General features: G+C 51.8%; 1 protein-coding gene across 1 annotated transcript in view; it reads right to left on the reverse strand.

The window, feature by feature from the left end:
* Positions 1-26,492, reverse strand: part of SND1 (staphylococcal nuclease and tudor domain containing 1) — a 483,811-nt gene that overhangs the window by 428,135 nt on the left and 29,184 nt on the right. Inside the window, exons 3-8 of the mRNA XM_054040282.1 lie at positions 25,124-25,244; positions 14,827-14,905; positions 8,989-9,149; positions 8,571-8,662; positions 1,959-2,117; positions 937-1,043 (exon numbers count right to left, since the gene is read on the reverse strand). Coding sequence (XP_053896257.1) covers positions 937-1,043; positions 1,959-2,117; positions 8,571-8,662; positions 8,989-9,149; positions 14,827-14,905; positions 25,124-25,244 — 719 coding nt within the window. The remainder of the gene's footprint in view (positions 1-936; positions 1,044-1,958; positions 2,118-8,570; positions 8,663-8,988; positions 9,150-14,826; positions 14,906-25,123; positions 25,245-26,492) is intronic.

Consider the following 26,492-nt stretch of genomic DNA (forward strand, 5'->3'; position numbering starts at 1 on the left):
AGGTGATGCCAGGCCTGAGCTGGCTGGAATCTATATGCCAAGGGACCAGCCAAGCTCCTGCCTCTCCATGGTCACCTTTTTTTTTAATGGAGATCTCCCATCTCCTAGAACTGGAAGGGACCTTGAAAGGTCATCGAGTCCAGCCCCCTGCCTTCACTAGCAGGACAAGTACTGATTTTGCCCCAGATCCCCAAACGGCCCCCTCAAGGATTGAACTCTCAACCCTGGGTTTAGCAGGCCAAGGCTCAAACCACTGAGCTATCCCTCCCCTCCTTCCAAGGCAGAGATCCGCCTTCTTCCGAAGCTGCACGCAAGAGGCAGACTACGGCAGTGAGTGGTGCTCCAGGGCCATGGAGGGGGAAGGATGCCCCTAGATTTCAGCCGAGATAGGAGACATTGGCAGGGGAGCACCATAGCTGTCAGCCACCCACAGAAGGCAGCAGGCAGCCTCCCATCTGCTCTGCTTGGACACTAGCTGTGAGAAGGAGACGCACACCCAGCCCCTGCCTCCCTCTTTAAAGAGCAGCTCTGGGATTCTGCACCAGACACCAAGGAGGACTGGAGAGAGGCCAGCCAGGGAGCTGGGAGATCACCTTCCTCTGAGCCTTTCCCAGCAGGCTGCAGCAGTCTCCCACCTCCACAGGAACTTAGCTAACCCGACTCCCCTGCAAGCAGAGCACACCACGCAGCTGTGACCAGGAGCGGAGCATGAGGCAGACAATTGTCCTTCCCACAGCCAAGCAGCTGGGCCCAACTCCCTGACACTGCCCCATTCAGGTACCTGCGGGCAGCCAATGGAAGGCAAGGAGGTGATTTTCTTTAGCTCATGAAGCCCTCCCAGTCAAGGGCACTCTGGGTAAGTCCTTGGTTGATGCTTGTGGAGCCCTGTGCCCCAGAACCATCTCCCTCCACCCAGCATCAGCAGCCACCAGTTACCTTTCGGCCGCTCGCAGCTTCTCAGCCCCACGGGTGTACACGGCGATGGACCAGTCCACGCAGCGCGCAAAGCCTTCCTTCAGCAGCAGCTCCGTGATGTTGCCATTCTGGAACCAGGAGGGGAGACGACAGGGTCAGTCTCTACACTCCTGGAGCTTGCAGGCTCAGGCGTCATTCCCGCGGCAGGGCCAGGACAGACATCCATCTCCTGGCCCACTAGTATGTGGGAGGAGTCTAGAGCCACGGAGGCCCTCGTTGCCAAAGGAAGCAGTATTGTGCTAGGCCCAACCCTGGCCGAGACCCGACAGCCCTAGCTCACTGCCATGCTCACAGGACAGCTGCAGCTAGCCCGTGGAAGGTAGGGACCCATTCTGCACCCCAGGCTAGCAGGAGCCACACTAGTGACTGTCCCCACTACACGAGTAGGGATCTAGCCAACAGGAAAGCACTTAAAACTTGCCCTCAATGTTAGGGGAGGCAGCGGCCCTCTGACCATCACCTGGGCTGCAGTCCTGTTGGGCCCCTCGGATACTGGATGCCCGAACAGCCAGACACCCCCTACTGCCATCAGTGACTGCCCAGAAGTCTCCACCCTGGCCTGCCATACCACAGGCCATGGTATCCCACTGCAGTCGAACTCCTACCCAGCAATAAAGCCACCTGCCCCGTAGAGCTCCCACTGGTGCAGAATGTGGCAGGCTCTGCAGTTTCATAAGCAACACGGGTCGCCATGAGCACTCCTCCCCGGCTAGCTATGCTCTCTGTGCTGGCCCCCCACGGAATATGGAGCGTGCTCTCACACCTCCCCTGAAACTCCAACACTCCTCCATTTCAGTGGCCACCCCGTGCAGCTTTGAACTCCAAGCTCCAGAGATGAAAGACTGAACCCCACAGTACCACTGGCCGGATACACCCAGCTTGGGCACATGAGCAAAAGGCCAAATTCTCTGCTCTCCCCGATGGCAGTAACCCCTCGCACTGGGATCTGCCCAGAGACCCCTGGCCCCCCCAGCCCCACTTGCCGGATGGAGGATGGTGCCCAGGATGTTCTGATTGTGGCAGCTCTCCAGGACAATCTGCACATCTCTCTGCAGCAGCCGTGACTCAGTGAAGAACTTTGCTTCTGCTGCAAACGGCTCCGGTGTCTCTGCACCATCTGCCTCCCGCTTGAACGTGGGGCACTGCAGAGCGGAGGCAAGGGCAGGTTAGGAGGCGGCGCACTGGTAAGACCTCTAGAACGGGGCAGACTGCTCGGCAGCAGCAATTCAAGAGCAGGGACGGATGGACCACCATCGCTCCTGCGCCTAGTCCCACTGCTGATTGTACAGAACAGAGCGCGCCTTCACCGCATTAGAACCACCAGCAGCAGAGCGACAGAACCTGGACCATGGACTGGAACCATTAGTGCCCTGAATCACCAGCAGCAGAGCGACAGCACCTGGACTGGAACCATTAGTGCCCTGCGCACTGGAATCCTGGAGTCCACTCCACGAGAACGGCCTCAGACTCATGCATTTGTGCAGTAAGTAGGGTGACCAGATATAGCACTGTGAAACATCGAGATGGGGGACCACAGGCCCTGTGGGAGACCGAGCCCCTAGTATTGGGACAGTCCTGATAACAGTGGGACATCCGGGCACCCTCTCAGTAAGTGCTGTTTACTCAGCCATTTCCCCAAGGGTTATTACATTACTCCTGGTATTCCAGGGGGCCCCAGACCCTATACTGAGATACAGGCCAAGGCTCAACCTAGTAATTTTGAGTGCCCAACAGGAGACCTTTAAAAGGGCAGATTTTCAACACTTGATCGGCAATCAGGGCTCTCAGTGTCTGCCTGGAAGCACGTCCACCCTTCAAGGATTGAAATACGGATGAGGGGTGCAAAGGAGGGCAGCATGCAGGGGATGGGCACACCACAGCCCCATTTCTTGCTTTACTTCACATCTTTTTATTATTTAAATGAACCAAACACTTAACTCCAGCCTTGGGGGGGGGCACTTGGGAATGAAGTGGGGGAGCAGCAGTGATGGCTGCAGTAAGGGAGGGGAAGTCCAATGCGCAGATGGAAGTGAGGCAGGGCAGCTATGGGACAGGATGCTGGGCTCTAACAGCCAATGGCAATGAGCAAGTCAGAGGGGAGACCAGGCAGAGTGCAAGCGGGAAGGCTGCTGCTTCCCGTGGAGGGGGAGCAGAGGGCAGTGACCCCAGGGTGCATGCAGAGCAGCAAGCCAGGAAGGATGCTGCACCCTGCACCCTTGGCTGCAGTTGCTGTTGGCTGTTTTGGGGGAGGAGCCCAGAGGACCATGAGGCTCCCACATTCTGCTTCCCCTGTACAAATTCAGAGGGATACGAGGTCACTTCCTGTCCCTAAGAGTTGGAGAGTGCTGCCAGACACAAACAGCAGCCACATTCCACCCCAGAGGTGAGTGAGCCAACCCCAGCACAGGTAGGATACCACACAAGGCAACTAACTCGTTGGCTAGGTTGGGCAAGGAAAATACCACCCAGGAGAGAGCAGAACGCCTGCACAGAGGTCCATCTCAGTTGGGTTCCACTCGATTGTGTCAGAACTCCCTAGCATGGCGAGAAAGAGGTCACTTACCTGTAACTGGGTCCCTGTCGGTATTCCACCCATGGGATATGCATGCACACTGCACACCAGAGTCTGGAATTTTTTTTGCAGTGTTCATTGGCCCGCACATATGCCACAGCTCTCCTCATGCTCCCAATCCCGGGTATGAAAGACAGCACAGGCCAATGCCTGTGTAGTTCCTTCTCTTACTGCATCCAGATAAGCCGCAGCAGATGGGAGGGAGGGTGGGCGGGCAGTGGAATACAGATGGGGCCACACCTCAAAGAGCCTCCAGTACAGGTAAGTAACCTCCACTTCTTTGCATGCTGGTCCCTATCTGTATTCCACACATGGGAGATTAACAAGCAGTGCTCAGACAGGCGAGTGCGAGGACATGGAAGTGACAGGTGACTGTAGTACCACTGCCCCCACAACCATAGCAGCAGCAGAAGACTGGACCGAAGCACAGTGTCTCGTGAAAGCGTTTGAGGAGCTCTGAGTCACTGCCATACAAATCTCTAGAAGATGTACATCTCAGATGCAGCAGGTGTTGCTTGCACTCTAGTGGAATAAGCCCTCACCCCCTCCACAGGAGGGATGTGGGCTAGGTGATAACGGAGAATACAAGCAGAGATCCATTTTGAAAGTCTCTGCACAGATGTAGCTTGACACCTTGAGATCTCTGCCCTGGAAACAGTTTGTGTCTTTGTAGATAAAAGGCCAGTGCCCTTTGGTCATCCAGAGAAGGGAGCCCTCTCCATCTGAGGCAAATGGTTTAGGGAAAAATATCAGTAAGTGGATGGTTTGACTCAGGTGAAACAAACGACATTGGGGCTGACTCTTGAGTGGAATATATGGTGGGTCTGCTATGCGCACCCCCAGCTTGCTGGCTCTTCTGCCTGATGTTACGGCGATGAGAAAGGCCACTTACATAGACAGATGGGCCACAGGTTCAAAGGGAGCTCTGGAGACAAAAGAAACTGAGGTCCCACGGAGACATGAACTTCACCGGTGGAAGGATCTACGAAGTCCCTTCAGAAACCTAGTTGTGACAGGTAAGTGACGATCATCCGGTTATCCATTGGAGGACGAAATGCGCTGATCGCTGCTTTAAGTGGCTATTCCAGGAGAGCTGATCCGAACAGATGCTGGAGCTACCCGTCATTGCTGAGCCCAAGAGGAGAAAACTCCATTTTGCTGAACAACTCTTAGCAGAGCCTTGGCACCACTCTGGAGCATGAGCACTTGTTTATATAGGAGACTTGTCATATTGTTCAATGCGATTTGGGGAGCCTTAGAGGGGGCATCTGACTATAGTGCGCCTCAGGAGCCTGTGTGAGGAAAGGGAGCCACACCCGAACTTTCTCCGGCTTTGTCCACCAGGCAAGAGAGTCCAAAACCTTGGACAGAATCAATCACCTTGTTGATGTTGCCCCTCTGGGAAGTACCTGGGAAAGAAGCCAGGCCTGCAAACAAACAAAGATGGTGCTTGGCAAATGGCATCATGTGTGTATGAGGCCATGAGTCAAAACTTGCCTTTCCCCCTCAGCCACAAGTCCAGGGTAGTCGGATAGTCACGGTCTTAGAGCACCCATGGCCTATCCCTAGAATCTCTCGAGAGGCAGAGAAGCTCTTGCTGTGGATGAGTTCAATATCACCCTTATAAAGTTTATGGACCTTGTGGGGGTCAATGTGGATTTCTCGCTGTTGATGCAAACCCCCAGGAAAGGTGATTGATGGAGCAAGAATCTGGTTGCCTGCTGGGCTTCTTCGTAGGATCTGTTCATCAGAATCCAATCATTGAGGTATGGTAAGACTGAATTCCTTTCTTCCCTCCTCTGCCTGGTATCAGACTCCTGAGTATCTTCCGACTCGGAAGAGGCTGGATCCCGGATTACCATCAGAACCCACAGTGCCGATGGTTGCATAACGAGACTGGCAGGTGGGAAGGGAGAGCATGTCTGCATCCAAGAATAGCCGCCTCCTCCTCTGGAGTAACAATGCACCAGAATAGAAACAGTCCGAATAAGAGGAGTGAATGAGGAAGGGGGAGCAAAAAAAGGTCCTCCAGGGAGATGCAGGTCTCAGACCATCCTGGGATGCAGGGAGTGTCCATTGGTCAAGCTGTTGGATCCAGAGTTTCCTTGCTCACAGTGGAAGTTGGATCCATCCAGGGCTGTGTAGTTATTGGTACCACATTGGCTCTAGATGTAGAAGTGAGCACCGGAGGGGGTTTGACCTTAGCCCTCAGACTCAGTACTGGAACCTGCAGACCCGTACACTTGCGGGCCGCTTGCTCTTGCCAAAACGACTTACTCAGGCCTAAGTCTATGGTGGGGGAGGAATCCTCTCTCTTCGGGGCAGTCTTTGACAAAGACAGTTTACCCCTATGCCACAGGAGGGCCCCTTACTCTCCCAGGGAGCACTCTCTCTAGGCTTAGAAGTCTCAGCCTCTGTTCCTGAGCTCATGCTCAGAGGGGCGCTGCCTGCTGGACAAGATTGATGTAAGGGAGGGTCCCCGGCCTGCATCTGACCAGGTTCTCATTTCCGTCTCCTTTGGGTGTTGAAATCTTAGTTCCTGACCCTCAGGAGTTCTGGGGGAAAGGAGCAGCAGGTGCAGCACTGGCTGAGACGTGAGCCTCACCAGGCAGCGGAGACTGATGTTCGCCGCTCACAGAAAAGGAGTGAGGGCAGGAAACAATCCCAGCCTTCTCTGGGGCGGGAAGGGAGAGTTCCCCAGGGTGGGGACAGAGGAGTAACCAGCTACCCTACACTTAGAACAATACTACAAACCAGCTAGTCACAATCTCTGTGTAGAAATGGCACAGTAGAAAAGGAGCTAAGGACACCAAAGATCCCAACTCAGATCAGGCAGCGGTAAGAGGGAACTGCACAGGCATTGGTCCACACCGTGCACACGTGAGGACCAACGGACACTGCAACAAAATTCCAGACTCAGGCGCATGCCTATCCCACGTGTGGAACAAACATAGGGACCATCGCTCGAAGAACCAAGAGCACAGCAAAAGATACCAGGCATACACTAGGACTGGTACAAACAGTAAGTCTTCAGCTTTTGGGAAACCCTACTCACAGCATGGCTTGGCTGGAACCTGTCGTCAGTGTAATATTTAGGGAGTACATTTATTCCGCCAAGCATGGCAGGCCACCCTCTCCAATCCACTCACAGCCCAAGGAGCCTCCCCTGATCTGCTACAGCGCTGCACTCAAATCCTTCAAGCGCACTGGAAAAGACCTAAGCCCTGATTTGCAGAAGGGAAGGGCTCCCGCCATGCTCATTGATATGACTGGCAGCAGCTGGCACTCAGCACCTCTGGCTTTGGGGCCACAAGCCATGAAGACATTGTGAATGCTCAAGAGGTCCAGGTTCAGTGTTTCTAACTCTGGTGGCTGAAGTCTGGCACCTGATTTGCAGCGATGCCGAGCACCTGCAGCCAGGGGCACCTCCAAAAAACTTTTCCCATGCTATGCACCGTCATCGATTCCTGTGGAGCCATCCCGGTGACAGCCACTGGCCACGGGCCTCGCCCGCTGAGCCTATGCCACACTCAACCCCTGCCTTCCAGCCCAGCCTGCCCAGGTGCAGCGTCACGCCTCCATACCTGGGAGCCGGGTGACGCCAGGCAGGACTCGGGGGCAAACCCTGGCCCAGGTCCTGGCCCCATGGCAGCAGCAAGGAGCCACAGCACTGGCTGCCCCACAGCCCATGAAGGTTTGGCCCCACCTCCCTTCCCTCATGAAGGAAGGCGGTTGGGGTCAAACCTGAGTGGGCAGTGGGACAGCCAGCACCGCTGCCCTGTGCCACTGCCACAAACAGCACTGCCTGCAGCTCCCACTGGGAATGGTGGGGCTCCAGGCAGACCACACAGGCACCTGACTGTCTACCCATGCATCCATGGTTCTGTAACATGCTCCTCACCATGGTGTTCAAATGAACTAATGGCATGTAGATGGAGAACACTGGGGCCCCAAGACTAAGACTAAGGATTCCATGGACATAGTGTCTAATAGTAACAGTAATAACAGCAAACCCTTTTTGCCTGTCTAGGCTGCGGTTCAGCAAAGCCGGCCCTGGCAGCACGCACAAATGCATAAGAATGGGAGCGTTTCTCTGGGAAAGGCATTTGCAAAGTTCTAACCATGGCCAGGCATTGGAGAAGGGAATTCCGGCCCAGGCAGCAAGTGATATGCTAGCACCTCCTCGACTTTGCAGAACCGTTGACGGTCCCAGAAGAGGGAAAGACATGGAGGGCTCTGGCTTTTGGGAAGCACAGGACAGTTCCTGAATGGAGTACTGGCACCACCCTTATCCCAGGATCTTCACTGACCACGAGTGTCAGGATCTTCGGATTTGTGTGTGATCTAAAAAAGGCTAGCTCCCATCAGTGACTGCTAAGCACCAGGCTGGGACACGGAGTTCAGTGCTGGGTCTGAAGGGACGGTCTTCGCCCACTAAATTAGCACCACCCTGGGAGTTTTATCCAAAACCCTGACGAGGCAGATCCTGCTTAGCCTGTGACAAGGCAAGATCCTTGCCCTAAGGCTGCACTGGCTGCAGAATGCTTTCAAACCAGATTTCCCCATGGACTTGTCGCCCCTAAGCTACTAAAAGACAGGGACTAAGCCTTCGACTCTTAAGTAGCTAAGATCTCCTAACTCCCACTTTCTGCAGGAGACCGAGAGGAGCAGCCACTGTCTGCTTGTGAAGTCTAGAAGAGGGGTGTGGACACAGGTGCCTGACAGTTACCAAAGAGGCAGTCCTGGACAGGGAACTTAATGGACACTGTCCCAGGGAATAAGACCAACTTAAAAACTGTGATGCTCCGGTTCAGGAGGTTTAATGGGGGTTACTGGTGAAAGCCCAGACTCTCCTCATTCAAAGCAGCAATGCACATTAGAGTAGGCACACCCCACCGGGCAGTGCAGCTCGGCACAGAGCAGTGGAGGATACCAGCATGCCTGAAGGCCCAGCTGCAGCACAGGTCTGGTTGCAAACCTGGAGACATGGTTCCAAAAAAAGGAAACAAGAGCCATGACTCACCTTGATGCCAGAAAGCATGACGGTGACCAGGTAGTAATCGGGGAGGAGCAGGGCTCTGACCACGCTGCCATCCCGGACATGTTCTATGATGGCTGCAGAACAGAAACGAGTGAGGGTCAACTCTCAGGAAGAGAACAGCACCAACTTTACGCTCCTCCCCCCACAGCATTCAATCAAACCCAGCCAGGAGAAAAAACCCACACACAAGCAGCACACACTGCAATCCCCCACCCTGGACACGAAAGGCCAATTCACTTGGGATACGCACCCAGCAGCCTCTGCTGGGGCAGACTGCAAGCCAAGGCCGGTCAGAGCTCCAAGAACAGTGCATACGTAAGCGCCGGTAGGATGTGAACATCCCACAGCTATGTGCTCGCCGGTACCCCACCATGCTGCTTCACCTGGAGCGCACGCTTACCATTGACTGGCTTCTGGTGCATGGAGTCCACAAAGTGGCGTGGATTTTCAATCGTGTACTTGAGATCCCGGACCGTGTGAGAGCCTGTTCCTTCGCTCCACATTCCTTTCTTCGCAACCTTCGCCTGATCTTCCAGCTCAGCCAGTCTGTTCTGCTCAGGACTAGGAGAAAACACAGCTCTATTGTAAGAGCATACAAGTCAGGGCAGAGGCGTGGGGGCTGTGCATAGCAGGCAGTTGGATGCTGGGGCATTGCTATCTTGCATGTTTTACCAAGAAGGTTTGCTCCAGGGAGCACACATTTGACTTGACATTTCACTGCTGGATGCTTTAACAATCCAACCACCACTCGGGTCGAACAGATACAGGGGAAAGTCAGACCTTGCCTTGCTAATCACAATGTGCACAGCACACCAGAGACTAGAGGAATCTTGTCTAGCATCTCACAGCTGAGGAAGTTAGAGCTTTACAAGTACAGCACTGAGGCCATCCCTATAAGAGGATTAGCTGGATGAACACCCAAGGATGGCCAGGCATCATACCATGGTGCAATCAATCCCCCAGTACGGTGGGAAAGAGACCCAACCCTTTGCTACAGCTTCCCCCCAGTGGAGCTAAACCCAGGAAGAACTGTGGGGTCATACTGTCTGCGCAGACACAACCTACGCCTCACAGCATCCAAGTCAGAAATAAATTCCTCCATTTGTGGGACATAGCCACAACGATTAAGTGACTGGCCCAAGGTCCCTCAGCAAGCGAGTGGCTGAGCCAGTAATCCAGCACAGGGGCCAAGACTCCGTGTTAATGACTGGACTGCCACAGACTAGGGAACACGGTCTGCAGACAGAGTTGGTTTCACCAACCTGGCTCCAGGAACTGCAGGCTTATCTTCTGAAGCTTAGTAGAAGTGAACACTGCAGTCAATTTCCAACTAGGCTAGGAAGAGCCTGCCTCCATCCTTGGATCCTAGAGCTAGCCAAAGAGTATCGAGCCATTGCTGTCCATGCTGATGCAGCAATGGAAGCAAGCATCTGAAGTGCATGCTGGAAGTGCTCCCCTAAGGCACAAGCCAGGAAGAGCAGTGCCAGGTTCACTCACCCCCTTGAACAGTTAACATAATTAACAGGCGCCAACAGATCTCAGCACTGCAAATCACCCCACATTGTACTTCCACATCTCACTTCTCTCAGCACCTGCATGGAAGCCTCTCAGCAGAGAATTCATGAGCTGCTTCAGCTCTATTTAGCGCAAAAGGAGCCTTACCAGGTTTGAGTACAGGGATATCTGGCCTGTTAGCAACAGCTGTTCTGGAATCATTAGCCAATTTATTAATGCAATCATCTCATAACAAGAGCAGCTGTCAGCCCAGAGCACTGCCACTCCACTATCATGCTAGACGCACTTCCAGCAAGAGACTCAAAGACACTCTCATATAGCACCACATGGCTCTTCCTTCTGCCTAGGCACGGGACGCCAGCAGGACTGGACTGCTGGCACTGTGCAAGCCGAAAGCCAGCCTCTGGAGCGGGAGGCCTGGTTTCCACAGCTTGGCAGTAAAGCCATGTACTGCATCCCAGCACCAAGAGGGCCAAAGGGTCCTTTCCCTGCATCAGGAGACCATCCTATTTCATAGCCTGAAATAGGCTATAGGACCCAGACACCCAACGCAAGCACTTCCCCACACACTGAACTTTCACCACGAGTACTCCTCCTGAAGGAATTGTTCAGGTGAGTGAAATGAGTTACCTCCTTGTGTTTGCGGGATCAGGGCCTTCCCTGTCAATGTTCTTTGCGGCTACCAGTGTTGTGTAATTCAAGAAGGGACCCAGCCATAGTGGCATTTAAAAAAAAACCTGCATTTTGTTCAGTATAAATTTTAAAGTTGCAATAGCAAGCTTTCCAAGCCCTCCCCGACATTAAAAAAACAAAAACAATCAGTGATTTAACTTCCTTGATCCTGGTAAAGGACTGATCCTGCATTGGATGGGGTGGGTTGATGGCCAAAGTGTTCCTTTATACGTATCTGCTTTCCCGACCCCTGAAATTGTCTTGGGGTCTAATCAGGAGCCCGCAGTGAGGGAGAAGCTGTGGGTTCCAACTTCTCATGCGGAGTGCGACATATTCCATGTCTGGATCAGGTGGGAAGAGCTCATGGCACTTGTGCCACTACCAAGCTCTCCCAGCCTCTCCCTTTGGCTCTGAGACATGCCACCCCACCTCTCATCTAGGCCTGAGGAAATAGGAAAAGACTCAAGGCAGCGTGCGATGTCTGTGTTGGCTTGAGTTGAACACCCTACCCTGCCTTCCTGTTCGCGAAGGGGGCAAGCAGCACACTGTTCTGCAGTCAGTTGCAAGCAGTTACCGAAGGCACAGAGGTTAAGAGGCTGTGTACAGCTATCATTTACAATGAACTAAATGCGGGTTTTTTAAAAATGCCACTATAGCTGGGTCCCTTCTTGAATTACACATTGGTAGCAGCAAAGAACATTGACAGGGAAGGCCCTGATCCCGCAAACACAAGGAGGTAACTCACTTCACTCACATGAACAATTCCTTCAGGAGTACTCATGTGATGGAAGTTAAGCATGTGTGGAAGTGCTTGCAGCGTCAGGGATTAACTGTATTAAAAATGTTTAGTAGCAAAATCTGTCACTTCACAAGTGAACTGTTTCAGTGTTAAAAGTTTGGCCTGCAATACACTGCGTTATTGATATTCTTCTTCACAGGCTAAAATGTTCAAAAATACCCTAAAGTTTGGCTCCTAAGCCTATATTTAGGCACCTAAGGGTGCAGCTTAAGAGCACAAGTTCCACTGACTGAAAACTGCAATTCCTAACACAGGAGTACAGCCTGGTTCAAGCATTTCAGCTCTCAATTGGTGGCTCAGAGGGTGGTGATAAAGCACAAGCTATTTGCCCATTTCCAAACAACGTTTGCATTCCTCTCTGAGCAAGGAGATCAGTGAGGCTCTGGACTGGTCTCTCAGCACAGAGGAGTATTTTAAGTGTTACACGTTAGCAGAATATGTCTACATAAAATCAGATTGTAAGGCTGCAGCTGCACCGCTTGTGGTGAGAAGACTAAGCCATTGAGAGAGCTCTCTCATCAGCTTAACTACTGCCTCCGCGAAAGGTATAGCTATGGGAGAAGCTCTCCCGCCGACACAGCATGGTCTCCACTGGTGCTTAGTTCTGTGTAATTTACGAAGCTCAGGGGGTGGATTATTCACACCCCAGAAGGACAAAGTAACCTGTAGTGTAGACAAGGTCTTTGTTAGGAATCCAATGAAAGAAGTACAACGTCCACTTTAGCAATGTAAGATCCTGAGTATGTCTACAGCGCTACCAGGGCTGTGAGACTGACTGCAGCTCGGGTAGAGACACCCACACCAGTTCTACAGACTGGCTTGCTAAAATCAATGGTGAGGACATGGTGGCACAGTCTAGCAATGCCAGTAGGTACCCAGGGGGGTTGTGCAGCTCACGCTGAAGCCTGTGCGTCCTGTCCTCACTGCTCTTTTTAGCAAGCTAGCTAGATTAAAGGAGTGCAGGAACGTCTACATGTGTGGTAATCACACTCCCAGCTGCAGTGTAGACATAGCCTATAGCACGGTAAGTAAAGAACTACAACTTGGGAACAATTCTGATTTAAACAAAAGTTGGTTTGTTAGTTGCTTAAGGTTTGTATCCACCAACCATTCTTCATCGGGATTGACCCGTACAGTCATCAAGGATATCATAGCATGACCAAGAGGTGTATTAATCCTGGTGTTCTGGCCTTTCATTTCCCCTGCATTTTAATTGCACAGGATTTCACTCTCTGCTCTGAACAGCTATGCTGCTGGGTTCAGTTAAATAACTGCCTTGTTCTTCCCAAAGCTTGGCAACAGACAACTGCACTGCCGCAACTTGCGTTGGTCCCAGGAGTCCAGCCTAGCTCTCCTGTTTCCGTGCACACATCATGCCATGTCCACAGGCAGCATAGCAGTTTTGTGGGTTGCACTGGGAGAATCAAGGTGCTGCTGCAGCTGCATCAGTAGAATTTCATGCCAAAGCTGGAATTGCAGTGGTGCAGTGACCCAGTACGGGATGCAGTGGGGCAGAGCCTTGCTCAGTGAAAGTGTAATCACAACGGTGACTCTTCCCCATGGGAAGATATATATGGGGGAGCGGATGCATTTTCAGGCCTGCCGGGCGTTTCGCACGTGTTCTAGCATAGAGAAGACTTCAGAAGGGGCTGCGTTTCAGTCGTGGGTGATGTGATTTGTGTCTGTAGTTTGGGAAGCCATTTGCAGCCTTTCAGGAAACAAGGCACTATCTCAATGCAAGTCTATATTTGACCAGTAGTTCTGGATGAGTCGGACAATGAGGTCTGCACTACGGAGCTCGAATGGCGCCTGAGCGACAGCACAGTCTAGTGGACCAAGCAGAGACTGGGCATCAGGCATTGCAGAGGTGCTGTGCTCATGGCCTCACTGCCTTGCTGGCTGATACTGGGGGAGTCTAATTTCTGCAGGGAATAGGGAAACAATGGGGATTATACCTCCCTCCCCAGCAGTGGGATTGCAAAGCACCGTACTGTACACACCTTAAGTACGATCACTAGAAGAAAGCTTTTAGGGACTTGGTTCCTGAAAGACGCAACCAAGAGAAAGAGGAGCTTAATCCAGGGCCTCCAGCTATCCTGGGAAACACCTGGCACTGCAGAATGATCTTTATTGGCAAGACTGGAGCTAAAATCCAGACCCTTGGCAATGTGGGCAGTGTTTACTCAGCATACCTGTTTACAGACTGTGCTATGAAAACCTCCAGTGGCAGACATCCAAGTGCTAGTAACGGGCTTGAGGAAATGATACAGGCATGCTTCCAACCCGACAAAGGATAAAATAGCATCCAACAGCTATATATAGAACAGCTCCATAGACAATTCACACCCCGTGTAATACAATAACCCATGCCTAGGGATGCACTGGAGAGATCCTGGGATATCTTGTAGTTAAAATCCTGGATCTCCCAAGAGCTGGCCAGTGGAAAAGCTACTCATGAAAGCTTTGGGGATATTGCTTCCAGACGCAGGACAGAGACTGGAAAGTTAACATGTCAACTCCAAGGCTCTAACACAAGTTTTGTGCATCCTGGCAGACAGTAAGGGCCGCATGCATGTGGGCTGAGTGAGTGTTGCGTCTGTGGGATACAGAGTTGGGAAAATCAGTAATTGCAGTGTTATCTTCCAGTGCATCAGCATGCTCTGACAGAAGGCCCACGACAGCCTCAAAGAGGTTGCTTTGCAGTTAGAGAGGTCTCACATTTTCAGTAGCTCTGGAGTATAGGAGAAGCCTGGTGAGGGGGAGCAGATTCTTTGTTTACCCCCTTCTGCCATAAACCCAAAGGAGGGGGGAGCTGCCATTTTGGAATGCTTGTTCCCAGCAAGCCAATCGGTTTAGTAGAAAAATCTTTGTCACTTTACAGGTAAACTGCTTCAGTATTAATGTATTGGAAGGCCAAACTTCTAAGTTATTGACATTTTTCTTCACAGGCTAAAATGTTCAAGAATACCCTAAAGTTTGGCTCCTAAGCCTATATTTAGGCATCCAAGGGCATGACTTTGGAGCACAAGTCCCATTGACTTGCAGCTGGGAACTTGCTAGTATAGCCTGAGATAAAGCACCAGACTGAATAAAGCCTAGAACTCAGCCCAGAGCAGGAGTGAGGAAGTAATTCATCAACAGCTTTGTCCTGTCACCACAGCAAAGTCAAAGCAAAGCTGTCTGGGAACGTCCAGGGCCACAAAACATCTGAATCCCAGAACAAGTTTAGAGGAGAGCAGGAAATACACGTACTTATTGGCTCGGATTCCTTCCCTGCGAGAGGCCAGGCCTTCTGCCACGAGAGACTCGGCAATGTTCTCCCCGGTCGTGTCTGGTAAGAGGGAAAGAAATGAAATCAGAATTAATGAGAGCAAAGTTCAAGTCCTATTGCTGCACAGCATCTCTGGATGGGAGACAGCTATACAGGAGGCTCTTTATAGACAAGACTTGTGAGCAAAATATCAGTTGAGACAACCATTGGCAGCAACAAACAAGGAAGCAAAGGGAGGGCAAGGTTAAAGTTACTTCGATGGAGAGTTAGGCTTCTTACGTGCACACCTTGGCACCTCCGTTGTCCATCTACGCCAGTAGCTCTCAACCCGGGGCCCATGGGCTGCTTGCAGCCCAATCAGCACACAATTGCGTCTCATGTGACATCCCCAGGGCCGTACAGATAATATATAAATTGTGTGGATGTGGCTCACATAGAACAGAGCTGCACATGCAGCCCACAACGGTAAATAGCTTGAGAACCACTGGCCTACACATGTTAGTGGATTAAATGTTTACAAGGCATGACGCTAATAGAACAGGCACGATGCTTCACTAATTTCAGAAGGAATTCACAGGCAAACTTGCTGGCATGGTGGCCACCAAGCGAGCCTGGAATCTAGAATAAGTTTTCTATTCAAATCCAGCCCCAGCTCAGTAAAGACTGGAAAGCATTTCCAGCCAGTGGCTACTTGGTGCCTCCCCTTAGATTCAAGCGACGGGCATCTGCCCCTGGCAATTTTGGCTGGGAAGCCAAGGATTGAATGGGACAGTCAATGGAACGATATTGGCAAGGCAGGGGAGGGGGAAGGACAGTAGAGTGAACTTTGCCCTGTGCCATCTCGGCTTTAGAGGGGAGAAAGGGCTTCTGTCCCCACAGCTACCATCAACAACTTTTATCATCACAAACCACACACACGAAATATGGATCACTGCACCCAAAAAAAGCATTAAAAGCACTTTAGCACAAGTGAACTCTGTTCAGAGTGGATGTAGTTAATTGCCCAGCTAACCGCTTTCACCCAGTCATTTAGATTATGGAGTTTAATACCCACCTCCTCCAAACCACCACCTTGACAATCCCTCTGCATGCTCGGAGAGGTGAATGACAGGCTTGGCCACAAAACAGGGTTCTAGCAGCTGCCACGTGGCCACTTCATTCCAGCACTTCTAGGAAATCCTGCCTGATTCAGGAGTACCAGTCTCACAGATCACCAATACCACTGAGTGTCACTTTGCCCCAGGGAACACCTAGATCAACGCAGTGCCAGTCTGGTGGCACTATGATGCAACAGGCACTGGTTGTCAAGGAGGAGTTTGGTGTCAGCAAAGCACAAGGATAAGAATATATGGGGCATGGCACTCTCTGATGACACTAAATTAAGGAAGGGGAAGAAAATAAGGGAGAAAATCGGACATAAGATCTGCACATCAGCCTGGGATAAAGAATATTTATACGTGACCAGGCCATCCTCTGCAGCAGAAGCCAGTCCATAGGATAGGCAGGTAATTAGATGCAACAGGATCAAAGGGGATTTTGAAATGCCATCGGAAAGAACCAGAATTCTAGACGAACCCAGGAAAGGGTGAGATCATGAACTGCTACAATAGTGCACAGCCGCACAAACACCTGTTTCTGTTCAGAATCAACAGCCAACTTTGTGTCTAACGTGGCAGCGATGGGTCACACCTGACCACAGCCATGCGAGGGTGCATCTGACTGGACTCCACAGAACAGACACCGACTCAGACATGGGGTTCTCTCCAGCCCGAGAGGCTGGAACAGTTTGTTGGCAAGGGAGGGGGCAGATTAGTAGCTGGCAGGAACTGACAACTTGGGTGATTGGAAGAGGTAAGGGTTTTGCTTTGCTCTCCCCGCAGTTCATGGCCTACCCAGGTGAGGCTGCAGCCTCTAGCTCTAGGTACATTCAGAATGACTCCATGTCAGATTTCCTCAGACATTTCTAGAACCGTAGCAATCCTTTTGCTCTTCATAGTGGGGGAAGACGCTCCTATTAGACATCCAAAAGAAGAAATAAGTGATGCTACATCCTTAAAAGAGAAGCAGAAGTGAAGGACAAATCCAGGTTGGTTCTAAGGCCCCAGCTGGTGTGTTTCCAATTCATAAAGTGCGTACTTCTCCCACTCTGCTCAACCCAAAGCTAAGAACAAGGTGCAAAGGTTACAAGCTTCTGACCACTAAGAGAGAGCAAGAATCCAGCTGGAAGAAGGCACCTGCCTGGTGAGGCTGTTGTGGCATCGTTAATTGTATTGACTTCTAGACAAACTTCATCAGGAAATGTTTTATGCTTCGTCTATTCATCTAAACCCTGTCCTGTCACACAGTTTAACAATAAGGGAGACACCTACACAGGAAGCCTGGCATAAAAATCTTTTATGTGGCAGAGAACAAGGATGAAGAATACTGAAACAGAGCACTTAAACTGATAGCAGTGTCACGTCAGAACAAAATCCTTTCAAGATTTATTTCCAGCAGTCTACGCGCTCTGCTTCTGCCTTCTGATGAGAAATACACAAACGCTCCAGGATTCCTGACAGAAGAATGGATTTGCTACAGAAGCCAGGGAGTTAGAGTCAGTGGTCCTCTCCCAAGGAGTCAGTCGTAGCATCAGCTTTTCAAAAGGATTATGGGGGCAGATTATCCCACAACTGGCTACTGAGGAGATTCTCACACCTCCCTCTGAAGCATTTGGTGCTGGCCACTGTTGGAGACCAGGCCAGATGCACCCTGGGTCTGATCCAGTCTGGCAATTCCTATGTGATAGGCTGAATGGCTCAGACACTGGTAGGGCAGCAGCTTACCTCTGTCAATGGTTCAAGAGCAACTAATAGTTACTGTAGGCAGGCTGGTGACAGGTTACACAGCTGCAGCCCCTTATTGGAATGCCTGGGAGAGACCAAAGACTGAATGGTTTGTAAGAGGGGGAGGGAGTTGAGCATGCTGGCAAGGCAGGCACTCCCTAGACACACTTCTGCCATTGTACCTGCCGCGGCCGGGACTCAATTTCCAGGCCTCTCCTGAGCAGAAACTCAAATAGGGTCACACTGGCGTTAGCAAGTTAGACAGGACTGACAGATGGGAGTTCAGGAAAGAGCACGGGAGTGGAGATCTGACGAGCAGCTGAGAGACCACGATGGAGGAAAGACCTGAAAACAGTGGAAATAGGTGATACAGAGGGCTTACCGTAGCCAAGGAGAAGAATCAGTAGGGGCAGCAGGAGGACATTAAGGAAGTCTACTTGAGCAGAGCACTGGTGAGACTCTCGACTGCAAGATGCAGGAGGCTGTGCACTCAACCTTTAGGGAAGGGGTAGAAGCCACATGCTTGGGACATGTAAGAACCTAAAGGTTCTTATCTGGCCCCGTGTCTGAGTCTTTAATGCACTTATCCTCCTACACCCCCGTAAGATAGAACAGGTGCGGGAAACGAGGCCCAGAGAGAGACTCACCAAAGGCTATATGCAGTCTGTGCCAGAGCACAGAACTGGCCTAGGTCTGCCAAGTGCCACGCTAGTGCCCTAAGCGCTGATACCCATCCTTCCCTCCTGAGGGCAACAGCAGCCAGACTGGATCAGATGAGCAGTCCATCTAGTTCCACGTCCCGTCTCCAACTGCAAGCTACTCCAGAGGCAGGGGCAACAGCAGTGATGGGACAACCTGACTCCAGAGAAAATGTCCTGCTAGAGTCTGAAGCATAAAACAGACAGGTTTAGCAGGGAACAATCCCTTGCATGCAGAGAGATGGAGGAGACTGAAGACTCACTAGTGACCCAGACACTCTGAAGGCTGATGAAAGTTAGTCTACTGCTAGGTTAGGACAGCACTGTGACTGGTTGGTGTTATCCTTTCCCTCTTTAGACAGTCACCCACCAGCTTACTGCGCATTGGCTTGAGCCTTCTCCCTTCGGCACTTCAGATCCTTGTGCATTGAACTGACAGCGGAGGAGCAGGAACTAATCCACCCCGTGACATAGGGAAGCAAAATGCATTTGCCCTATCTATTTAGACAAGAGGTCAGTCCCATTCAGCTTCTTCAGCCATCTCCCTGCGAGAACCAGAACTCCTGTCCCTGCAGACATAGGTACTGTCTCCATGGGTGCTCCAGGGCTGGAGCACCCACAGAAAAAAAAAGTGGGTGCTCAGAACCCACCAGCCACAGCTGTTCAGTGGCACCGCTGCCGATCAGCAATTTGGTGACTCCACCAAACAGCTGATTGGTGGCTCAGGGAGGGGCTTGGGGGAAGACAGAGAGCAACGAGCAGGTGGGGGGTCTCGAGGAGCGGGCAAAACAGGGGCGGGAAGAGGCAGAGCGAGGGTGGGGCCTTGCAGGAAGGGGCAGAGCACCCTTAGGGAAAACTAAGCCAGCGCCTATGCCCGCAGAGACCCAACAAGCAGTAAAGTCAAAGGGAATTAGCAAAACAGACTATAGAGAACAAAGAACAGAAGAAAGGAGGGGGAAATGTAGCATGGAGAGGAAGGCAACCAGGGCTCTCCTCCTGTCAGTGCCCCTCATGTTTACTACAGATGTGCACCTGGAGTTCAGGGAAGAGGAAAGTGATAGTACCATGGGCGTACCCTTGTGCTTCATTCCAGAGCAGCCTCTAGGAGCTCTGAAGGTCTCCCATTCAAATCCTGACCTGGCGGATACTCAAGAGTCTGCAAGGTCTTTAACCCCGCCGCACCATTTCAGAATAAGTTACTCAGATTCCAAGGCCAGAAAGGACCATTGTGACCATTTAGTCTGGCCTCCTCTAACACAGGCCAGAGACCTGCCCCGAAATAAATTCCTACAGCAGAGCTTTCAGCAAAACTTCCCGGCTGGATTTAAGAATTGCCAGCGATGGAAAATCCACCACAACCCCCAGTAAATGGTTCCGGTGGTTGATTACCCTCACTGTTAAACGTATGCCTCATTTCCATCGTGCGTTCCAAAGGGGTGCTTCCACAAGAACGGGGCTGAAAAAAAGACAGTTACCTGTTCCGTAACTGGCGTTCTTCCAAATGCGTTGCTCCTGTCTATTCCACAGTAGGTGTGCGTGCTCGCCCGGTGCACCGGTGCCGGAAGTTTTTCCCTTAGGAGCATCCGTAGTGGGGGAGCACCGCTGCGACCCCTGGAGTGGTGCCTCTATATCGCGCTATAAGGGGAACTGCGCGCACCCCCCAACCTCAGTTTCTTCTTGCCGGACAACTCCGAAAGAGGGGAAGGAGGGCGGGATGTGGAATACACCTGAGCAACATCTTGAAGAACACCAGTTACGGAACAGGTAACTGTCTCTTCTTCTTCAAGCCAGTCCCGCCTTGCCGGTTGATGTAGTACATCGCGGCGGTGTGGTCCATCAGGACTCTGACCACTTTGCTGCGAAGTTGCGTGTTGAAGGCAACACATGCCAACTGCATTGCCCTGAGCTCTGTTGAGATGAGTTCCTGTCTGCATCCTGTAAAACTTGCCCATACCGGTATTGTCCTGGCCTCTTCTTTTGTCATTCTGTGTTGCACGCATTCTAAAACAATATGCATTTCCTCACCTTTTGGGGGCGAAGCCAGACTTTGAGGCACCTGCTCCCCTACTTGGTGTAAACTTTGCTTGTGCCAATCAGAAACGAACACAAACAGGTTTTGGGCCCTGTCCCCTATGACACTTCTATGATGTCATAGTTGGTACTTGATGGGCCTGCCTGCCATGTGCAGGCAGGGAGAGGAGAAAGAAAAATGAATCCTGTGTATCCTGTGTACACCCGTAACCGAGCCTGATCACCTCGAAGCCTCTCTCTCAGCTCACGTGTTTCAAACAGAGTGTCTACGTTTGCCGGTCGTTATGCGTTGGTTTGTATTTGTAAGTATCAGTTATTACTAAATGCTGCATCTTTCTTTATAAATATTGTTAGTAGATATTTTAGTCATTGTGTGTTTTAAGTTTCATTAACTCTATTAGCTAATCAAACGCTGCTCCCTTACCCCTTGTAATTATCCCCAATAAAACTTTAAATTGATTCATTTTAGTTGTGTGCGTATGTGTGTGTGTCTGCAGTTTGCATCGTGACCCATACTCTCCTTGCATCCCTTACCAATATAGTCTATTGCCACATGCAGCGTGGTAAATAAGCCTGCATTTTCTTTCGCCCCTGCGTGCCCGTGGCAATCCACAAGCTCCCTGACGTTTATGTGGAGGGACAAGTCCACAGTCGATCACATCCCCTGGGTTTGTATGTTCCCTGTGTGAGCTCCCCAGCCCAAGTCGGCGCATCGGACACCAGGTCTAAAGACGGGGTCACCTCCCGAAAATGAACCCCTTGCAACATATTGCTCAGGTAAGACCACCATTGTAGGGAGGCAAGTATCGGGGACGGTACCGTGAGAACTTTGTCTAGCCTGTCCCGGGCCTGGGAGAACTGGGAGGCTAGCCAGAGCTGGAGGGGCCTCATCCGGAGCCTGGCGTGGCGGACCACATACGTGCATGCCGCCATGTGCCCTAGGATCCGAAGGCACGCTCTCGCTGTTGTCACTGGGAAAGCCGTGACCAAGGCAATGAGATCTTTTAGGGCCTCGAACCTGCTCAGCGGGAGAGGGGCTGGCACCCTTGAGGAGTCCAGCAGCGCCCCAATGAACTCTATGCGCTGCACTGGAACTAACATTGACTTGGTCTCGTTTACCACTAGGCCGAGATCAACGCATGTGGACAGGAGCAGCTCCACATGGCCCCTTACCTGGGACCAAGAGTTGCCCTTGAGAAGCCAATCGTCCAGGTATGGAAAGATCTGTACTCCCTCCCGTCTGAGGTAGGCTGCTACCACAGCCATGCACTTTGTGAAAATTCTGGGCGCTGTGGATAGGCCAAACGGGAGGACCACAAACTGGTAGAGGTCTAACCCCACTAGGAAGCGGAGGAAGCACCTGTGCCCCTCGAAAATATGAATGTGAAAATGTGTCCTGAAGGTCCAGGGCCCCCAGGTCCAGGGAGGGGATAATAAAGGCCAAGGACACCATGCGGAACTTGGAGAGGACCAGAAAACGGTTGAGATCCTGCAGGTCCAGGATGGGTCTGAGGCCCCCTTTTGCCTTTGGGATCAGGAAATATCGGGAGTAGAAACCCTTGCCCTGGAATTCTACTGGTACTCTCTCCACCGCCCCCAGGTGCAGCAGTCGCTCCACCTCCTGCCCTAGGAGGTGGGCATGCTCCGGGTCCCCTGGGCCCATCAGGGAGGGGAGGTGGTTGCAAATAGTCAACACTGCCTCTTTCCCTGCCTCTTGCCCTGAGAGGGCCCTGGCTGCAGAGCAGAGCGGGACTGTCGCTGAGACTGGCGCTTCTGGCCCCTCGGCCTCTTGTACGGGGGCTCGTATCTGCTCCTAGCCGGTTGAGCCGACTGTTGCGGTTTGGCCTGGTGTTTAGCCGGAGGTACGTAGAGGCCCAAGGTTTGCAGAGTGGTACAGGAAGCTTTCATCCCCTGCAGCCTGGTGTTCGTCTGATCTGTGAACAGAGCTTTTCCATCAAACAGCAGGTCCTGCATGAGGGACAGGGCCTCTGCCGATAGCGCGGGCAGGAGGAGCCATGACGCCCTGCACATAGATATCGCGGACGCCATGGAACGGGCCACTGTGTCGGCCACGTTCGACATGGCCTGAAGGGCCGCTTTGGCCGCCGTCGCCCCCTCAGCCACCAGAGCCTTAAAGTCCTTTCTCCCCCGCTCCTGGAGAAGAGGTTCGAACTTCGGCAGGGACTCCCATTGGTTAAAGTCATACCGGCTCAGCAAGGCCTGATGATTGGCCACCATGAGCTGGAAACTTGCAGAGGAATAAAATTTCCTACCAAGGAGTCCAGTCTTCTGGCGTCTTTGTCCTTGGGAGTGGGTGCAGACTGGCCCTGTCTCTCTCGGTGGTTCACCGATTCCACCACTAGCGAGTTAGGTGCCAGGTGCGAATAGAGGTACTCGTGATCCTTGGTCAGCACAAAGTACTTCCTCTCAACCTTCTTGGAAATCGGGGCCAAGGAGGCGGGAGTTTGCCAAAAGGTGTTGGAGATGGTTACCCCCTGGTGGAGGGGTAGTGCCATGCGGCCCGGTGCTGAGGAAGACAGTACATTAAAGAGGGAGTCGGACGGGCTCTCCATCACCTAGGCCTGCAGTTGGAGGTTGGATGCCACCCGCATTAGCAGGTCTTGATGCACCTTGAAATCCTCTTGCGGGATAGAGAGCGGGGGTGCCGTTATGGTGTCATCTGTCGCTGGAGAGAGCCGACTCATGACCTGCCGATTTGTCCCTCGGCCAAGATGGGGAGGCCCATGGAGCCTGGGACGAGCCCACTCTAACAACTGAAAACTGTTAACTGTAGCGAACAGTACCACTAAGGAATAGAAAGGCTGCAGCAGAGCTGGAGCACGAAGTTCCAACCACCTTCACTGGCAGCAAGAAGGAACTGAGGTTGGGGGGTGCGTGCAGCTCCCCTTATAGCACGGTATAGAGGCGCCACTCTAGGGGTCACAGCGGTACTCCCCCAGTACGGGTATACTAAGGGAAAAACTTCTGGCACCGGTACATGTGGCGATCACACACCCCTACTGTGGAATATACATGAGCAATCTCTCGAAGAATTGGAAGCCTCTGAGTCATTGTGTGAAGAACTCATGCCCCCAGACTCCCCATCATTTTAAAAGATGAGATCAGCTGTGCCCCACTTGTGCACGGCTTTTAGCTGGGACCTGCTTACAATCCCCTCTACTGTGTGAATGAAAAGCAAAAGGTGACTTCCTCTGCGTGTCTGACTTTTGTTGGGCACTCATTCTTGGCTTCTCTCCACTTCTTGTCATAGTTCATGGTCTCTCTCTCTATTGGTTTGTGTCTGTTCCTTCTCCATCCAACACCTTATAGCTTCTTTCCTCGCATTCTTCTCTACCCACGCTTTGCTCGAATTTCCTCCCCCCAGCTTAGTCCTAGCAGGGGTAAACCACCCCTGGGAGCCATTTACCAAAGGTTGTGGTGGATTTGCCATCACTAGCTGTTCTTAAAAACAAGGCTGTATGTTTTTCTAAAAGCCCTGCTCTAGGAATTATTGTGAGGAAGTGCTACAGCTTGCGTTATACAGGAGGTCAGATTAGAAGATCAGAGTGGTCCCTTCTGGCCTGGGAATGTTTGAAAGCACCCAAAGGCCCCCAGACATCAGAATCAAGGCCCCATTAGGCAGGGAGTGTGTGTCCGCGTGTGTGTGTCCGCTCGCCTTTGCCCCCACTCAAAAACTCCTGGAGGTGGGAAGAACACAGATTTGGGTTTGACCCACTCCATAGCAAAGGACAAGGACAGACTAAATTCTCAGCCATCAGAACAGAAACAAGAGCCTGGATTGATGAGCTTGACTAGAAAACATTTTATGCCCCGAGCATTCAACTTCAGACCACACAACTTGCCTTCTTCTTCCCTGAGCCCCAGCCCCTCCTCACTGGAACTAGCCCCCTGGAGATTTATGGCAGCTGTGCCCCTTTTACAGCTCAGATCCTTTTCCCTTGCTCCATAGGTCGCTTTGCCCCTTTCTGTATGCAGGAACGACCCTAACAGACTCCGTCTAAGCATGCTGTCTATTGCAGCTCATTGCAAGCTGCTCAGTGAAGCTTTGTATGAAGGATGCTATAAGTTACAGAACATTCAAAAGCTAAACTAAAGCAATGGCCTAAAAAGGACAATGGGTGCATTCAAAGCGCTACTCCCATTTCAGAAGTGGGTTATCTGGCACTTAGGAGTCGCTGTTCTCAAGCAGCTCCATGGGCAATGAACATCGATTCTCACTGCACTGACCCACACGACAGTCTGAGATGCTAACGAACTAAACAGGAGCTATGAGAACTCCTTTCCGTTGCCTGTCTCCGGTTGCCTAAAGCCACAAGATTTATAATGGCAATAAGGGCTGCAATAGGAAATCTAAGGGAATTCAATTAGCATCATGACCTGACGCAGCCTGGAGCCCAAACACATTCAGCGATGGCAGTCTGCGGCTCCAGCAAAGCAAACCGCACTATAGGAACCCAGCACCCAACTCCAGTGGGTGCCCGGAGGCCCAGTGAGAACCGCACCTGAACGTCCCTAGAATTAGTGAAAATGCTATAAATGGCAGCCTGAGGCCTGCACGATGGAAGATGCCACAGAAGGAAGAACAGCAATGTACAGCCAGGTGTCAGGTTCAGCAGCTCCAGACTGAGGGGCAGCACATCACTTCACCTACCTGCATGGCACACTTTGCCCTGCGGGCGTCTGGCAGCTCCCTAGCCACTACTCACCTTTGCCAAGATACACCATGCCATACTCCCGGCCTTGCGGGGTCTTGTACTCCACAGTGAAGCACACCTCCTTCCCAATGAGCTTCTTTCGCAGGAACTCACGAGCCGGAAATCCCCAGGGCTGGGGGGAAAAACAGAAAACTTAGTCACTGGAGGTCAATCTGGGCACCATCAGACCCTAAGGGTTCCCCTTCCACTGCTGGACACAGTGCATAGAGATCTCATAGGGAGGCAGTGTAAACAGAGCACTGGATTGGGTCTCAGGAGATATGGGTCCTAGTCTCGCCTTCAACACTGGCCTACTGGGTAACCCTGGGCAAGTTACTCAGTTTCCCCATCTGTAAAATGGGGTCAATGATACTGACCTGCTGATGAAAAGAGCTACATAGGAGCCAGGTGTTCTCTTGGCCAGACAGCATTCCACTGCTCCTGCAGGAAACCCCAGTGAGGCCACCTGCAGTTCAGTGGTTTGGAAGCGAAAGATACCAGGAGGCATCTGCTGGAAAGTAAGTCTGACAGGTCAGGAGCAGCCCCAGTTAGAAGACAACATTTGTACTATTGTCCTCTTGATCTGCTCCAAAGTAGTCAGGATCACAATCGCTCCCCGGGGCAACAATGAACACTGTCCAGATAGTCTCAGCAGGGCAAACAGAGACCATGCCATAGGGCCTCGGGCTGGCAACGGCACTTCCCTACTCTCTCACTTGCATAAATTCAGCCAGAGGAAACTAGGGATTGAAGACCCTCACAGTAAGAATACAGCTGTGGAATCACCTGCCCAAGGCACAGGTGGAAGCCCCAACACTAGACAATTAAAGTTGGACCAAACAGCGCCAAACATACTAAGAAGCAATCTTTCCCTGGCCTGGGGATGGGGGTCTAGATGAGCTAATGGCTATTTCCTGTCTAATGTTCTATGGTAGTTTGCATGCCCATACTGCTTCATCAGGGGGATCTGAGCTCTACCCACCCCCCTCCCCCAGCCCGATGCCCCAGCCCACACTCCAACCACAGAAAGACTGCAAGGGCAGAAACTCAGTATTACAACGTCATTGCTGGGTCAGGCAAGCAGAGAAAATGGGCTGGGAAGAACACTGTTCTAGCTACCAACAATTAGCTGAACTGACAGGTGTGATTTTATAAAGCAGGAGACATTTATACATCTAAGCAAGATGTTCAGGAGACCATCTCCCCAGGGAGAGTCTCATTGCAAGGAGACCTGCAGTTTAAGGGAGCTCTATACTGCATCTAACACAGGGAGGGTGGGTGGCCCAGGTCTGGCTTAATTCTAACTCCACCACCTCTATCCGAAAGAGGACATGGGGCAAGTTCATTACCACTCAGTGAGCAATCAACACACGCCACAGCC

Source organism: Malaclemys terrapin, chromosome 1, assembly GCF_027887155.1.
Source record: "Malaclemys terrapin pileata isolate rMalTer1 chromosome 1, rMalTer1.hap1, whole genome shotgun sequence".
In the NCBI taxonomy this organism is placed as follows: Eukaryota; Metazoa; Chordata; order Testudines; family Emydidae; genus Malaclemys; species Malaclemys terrapin.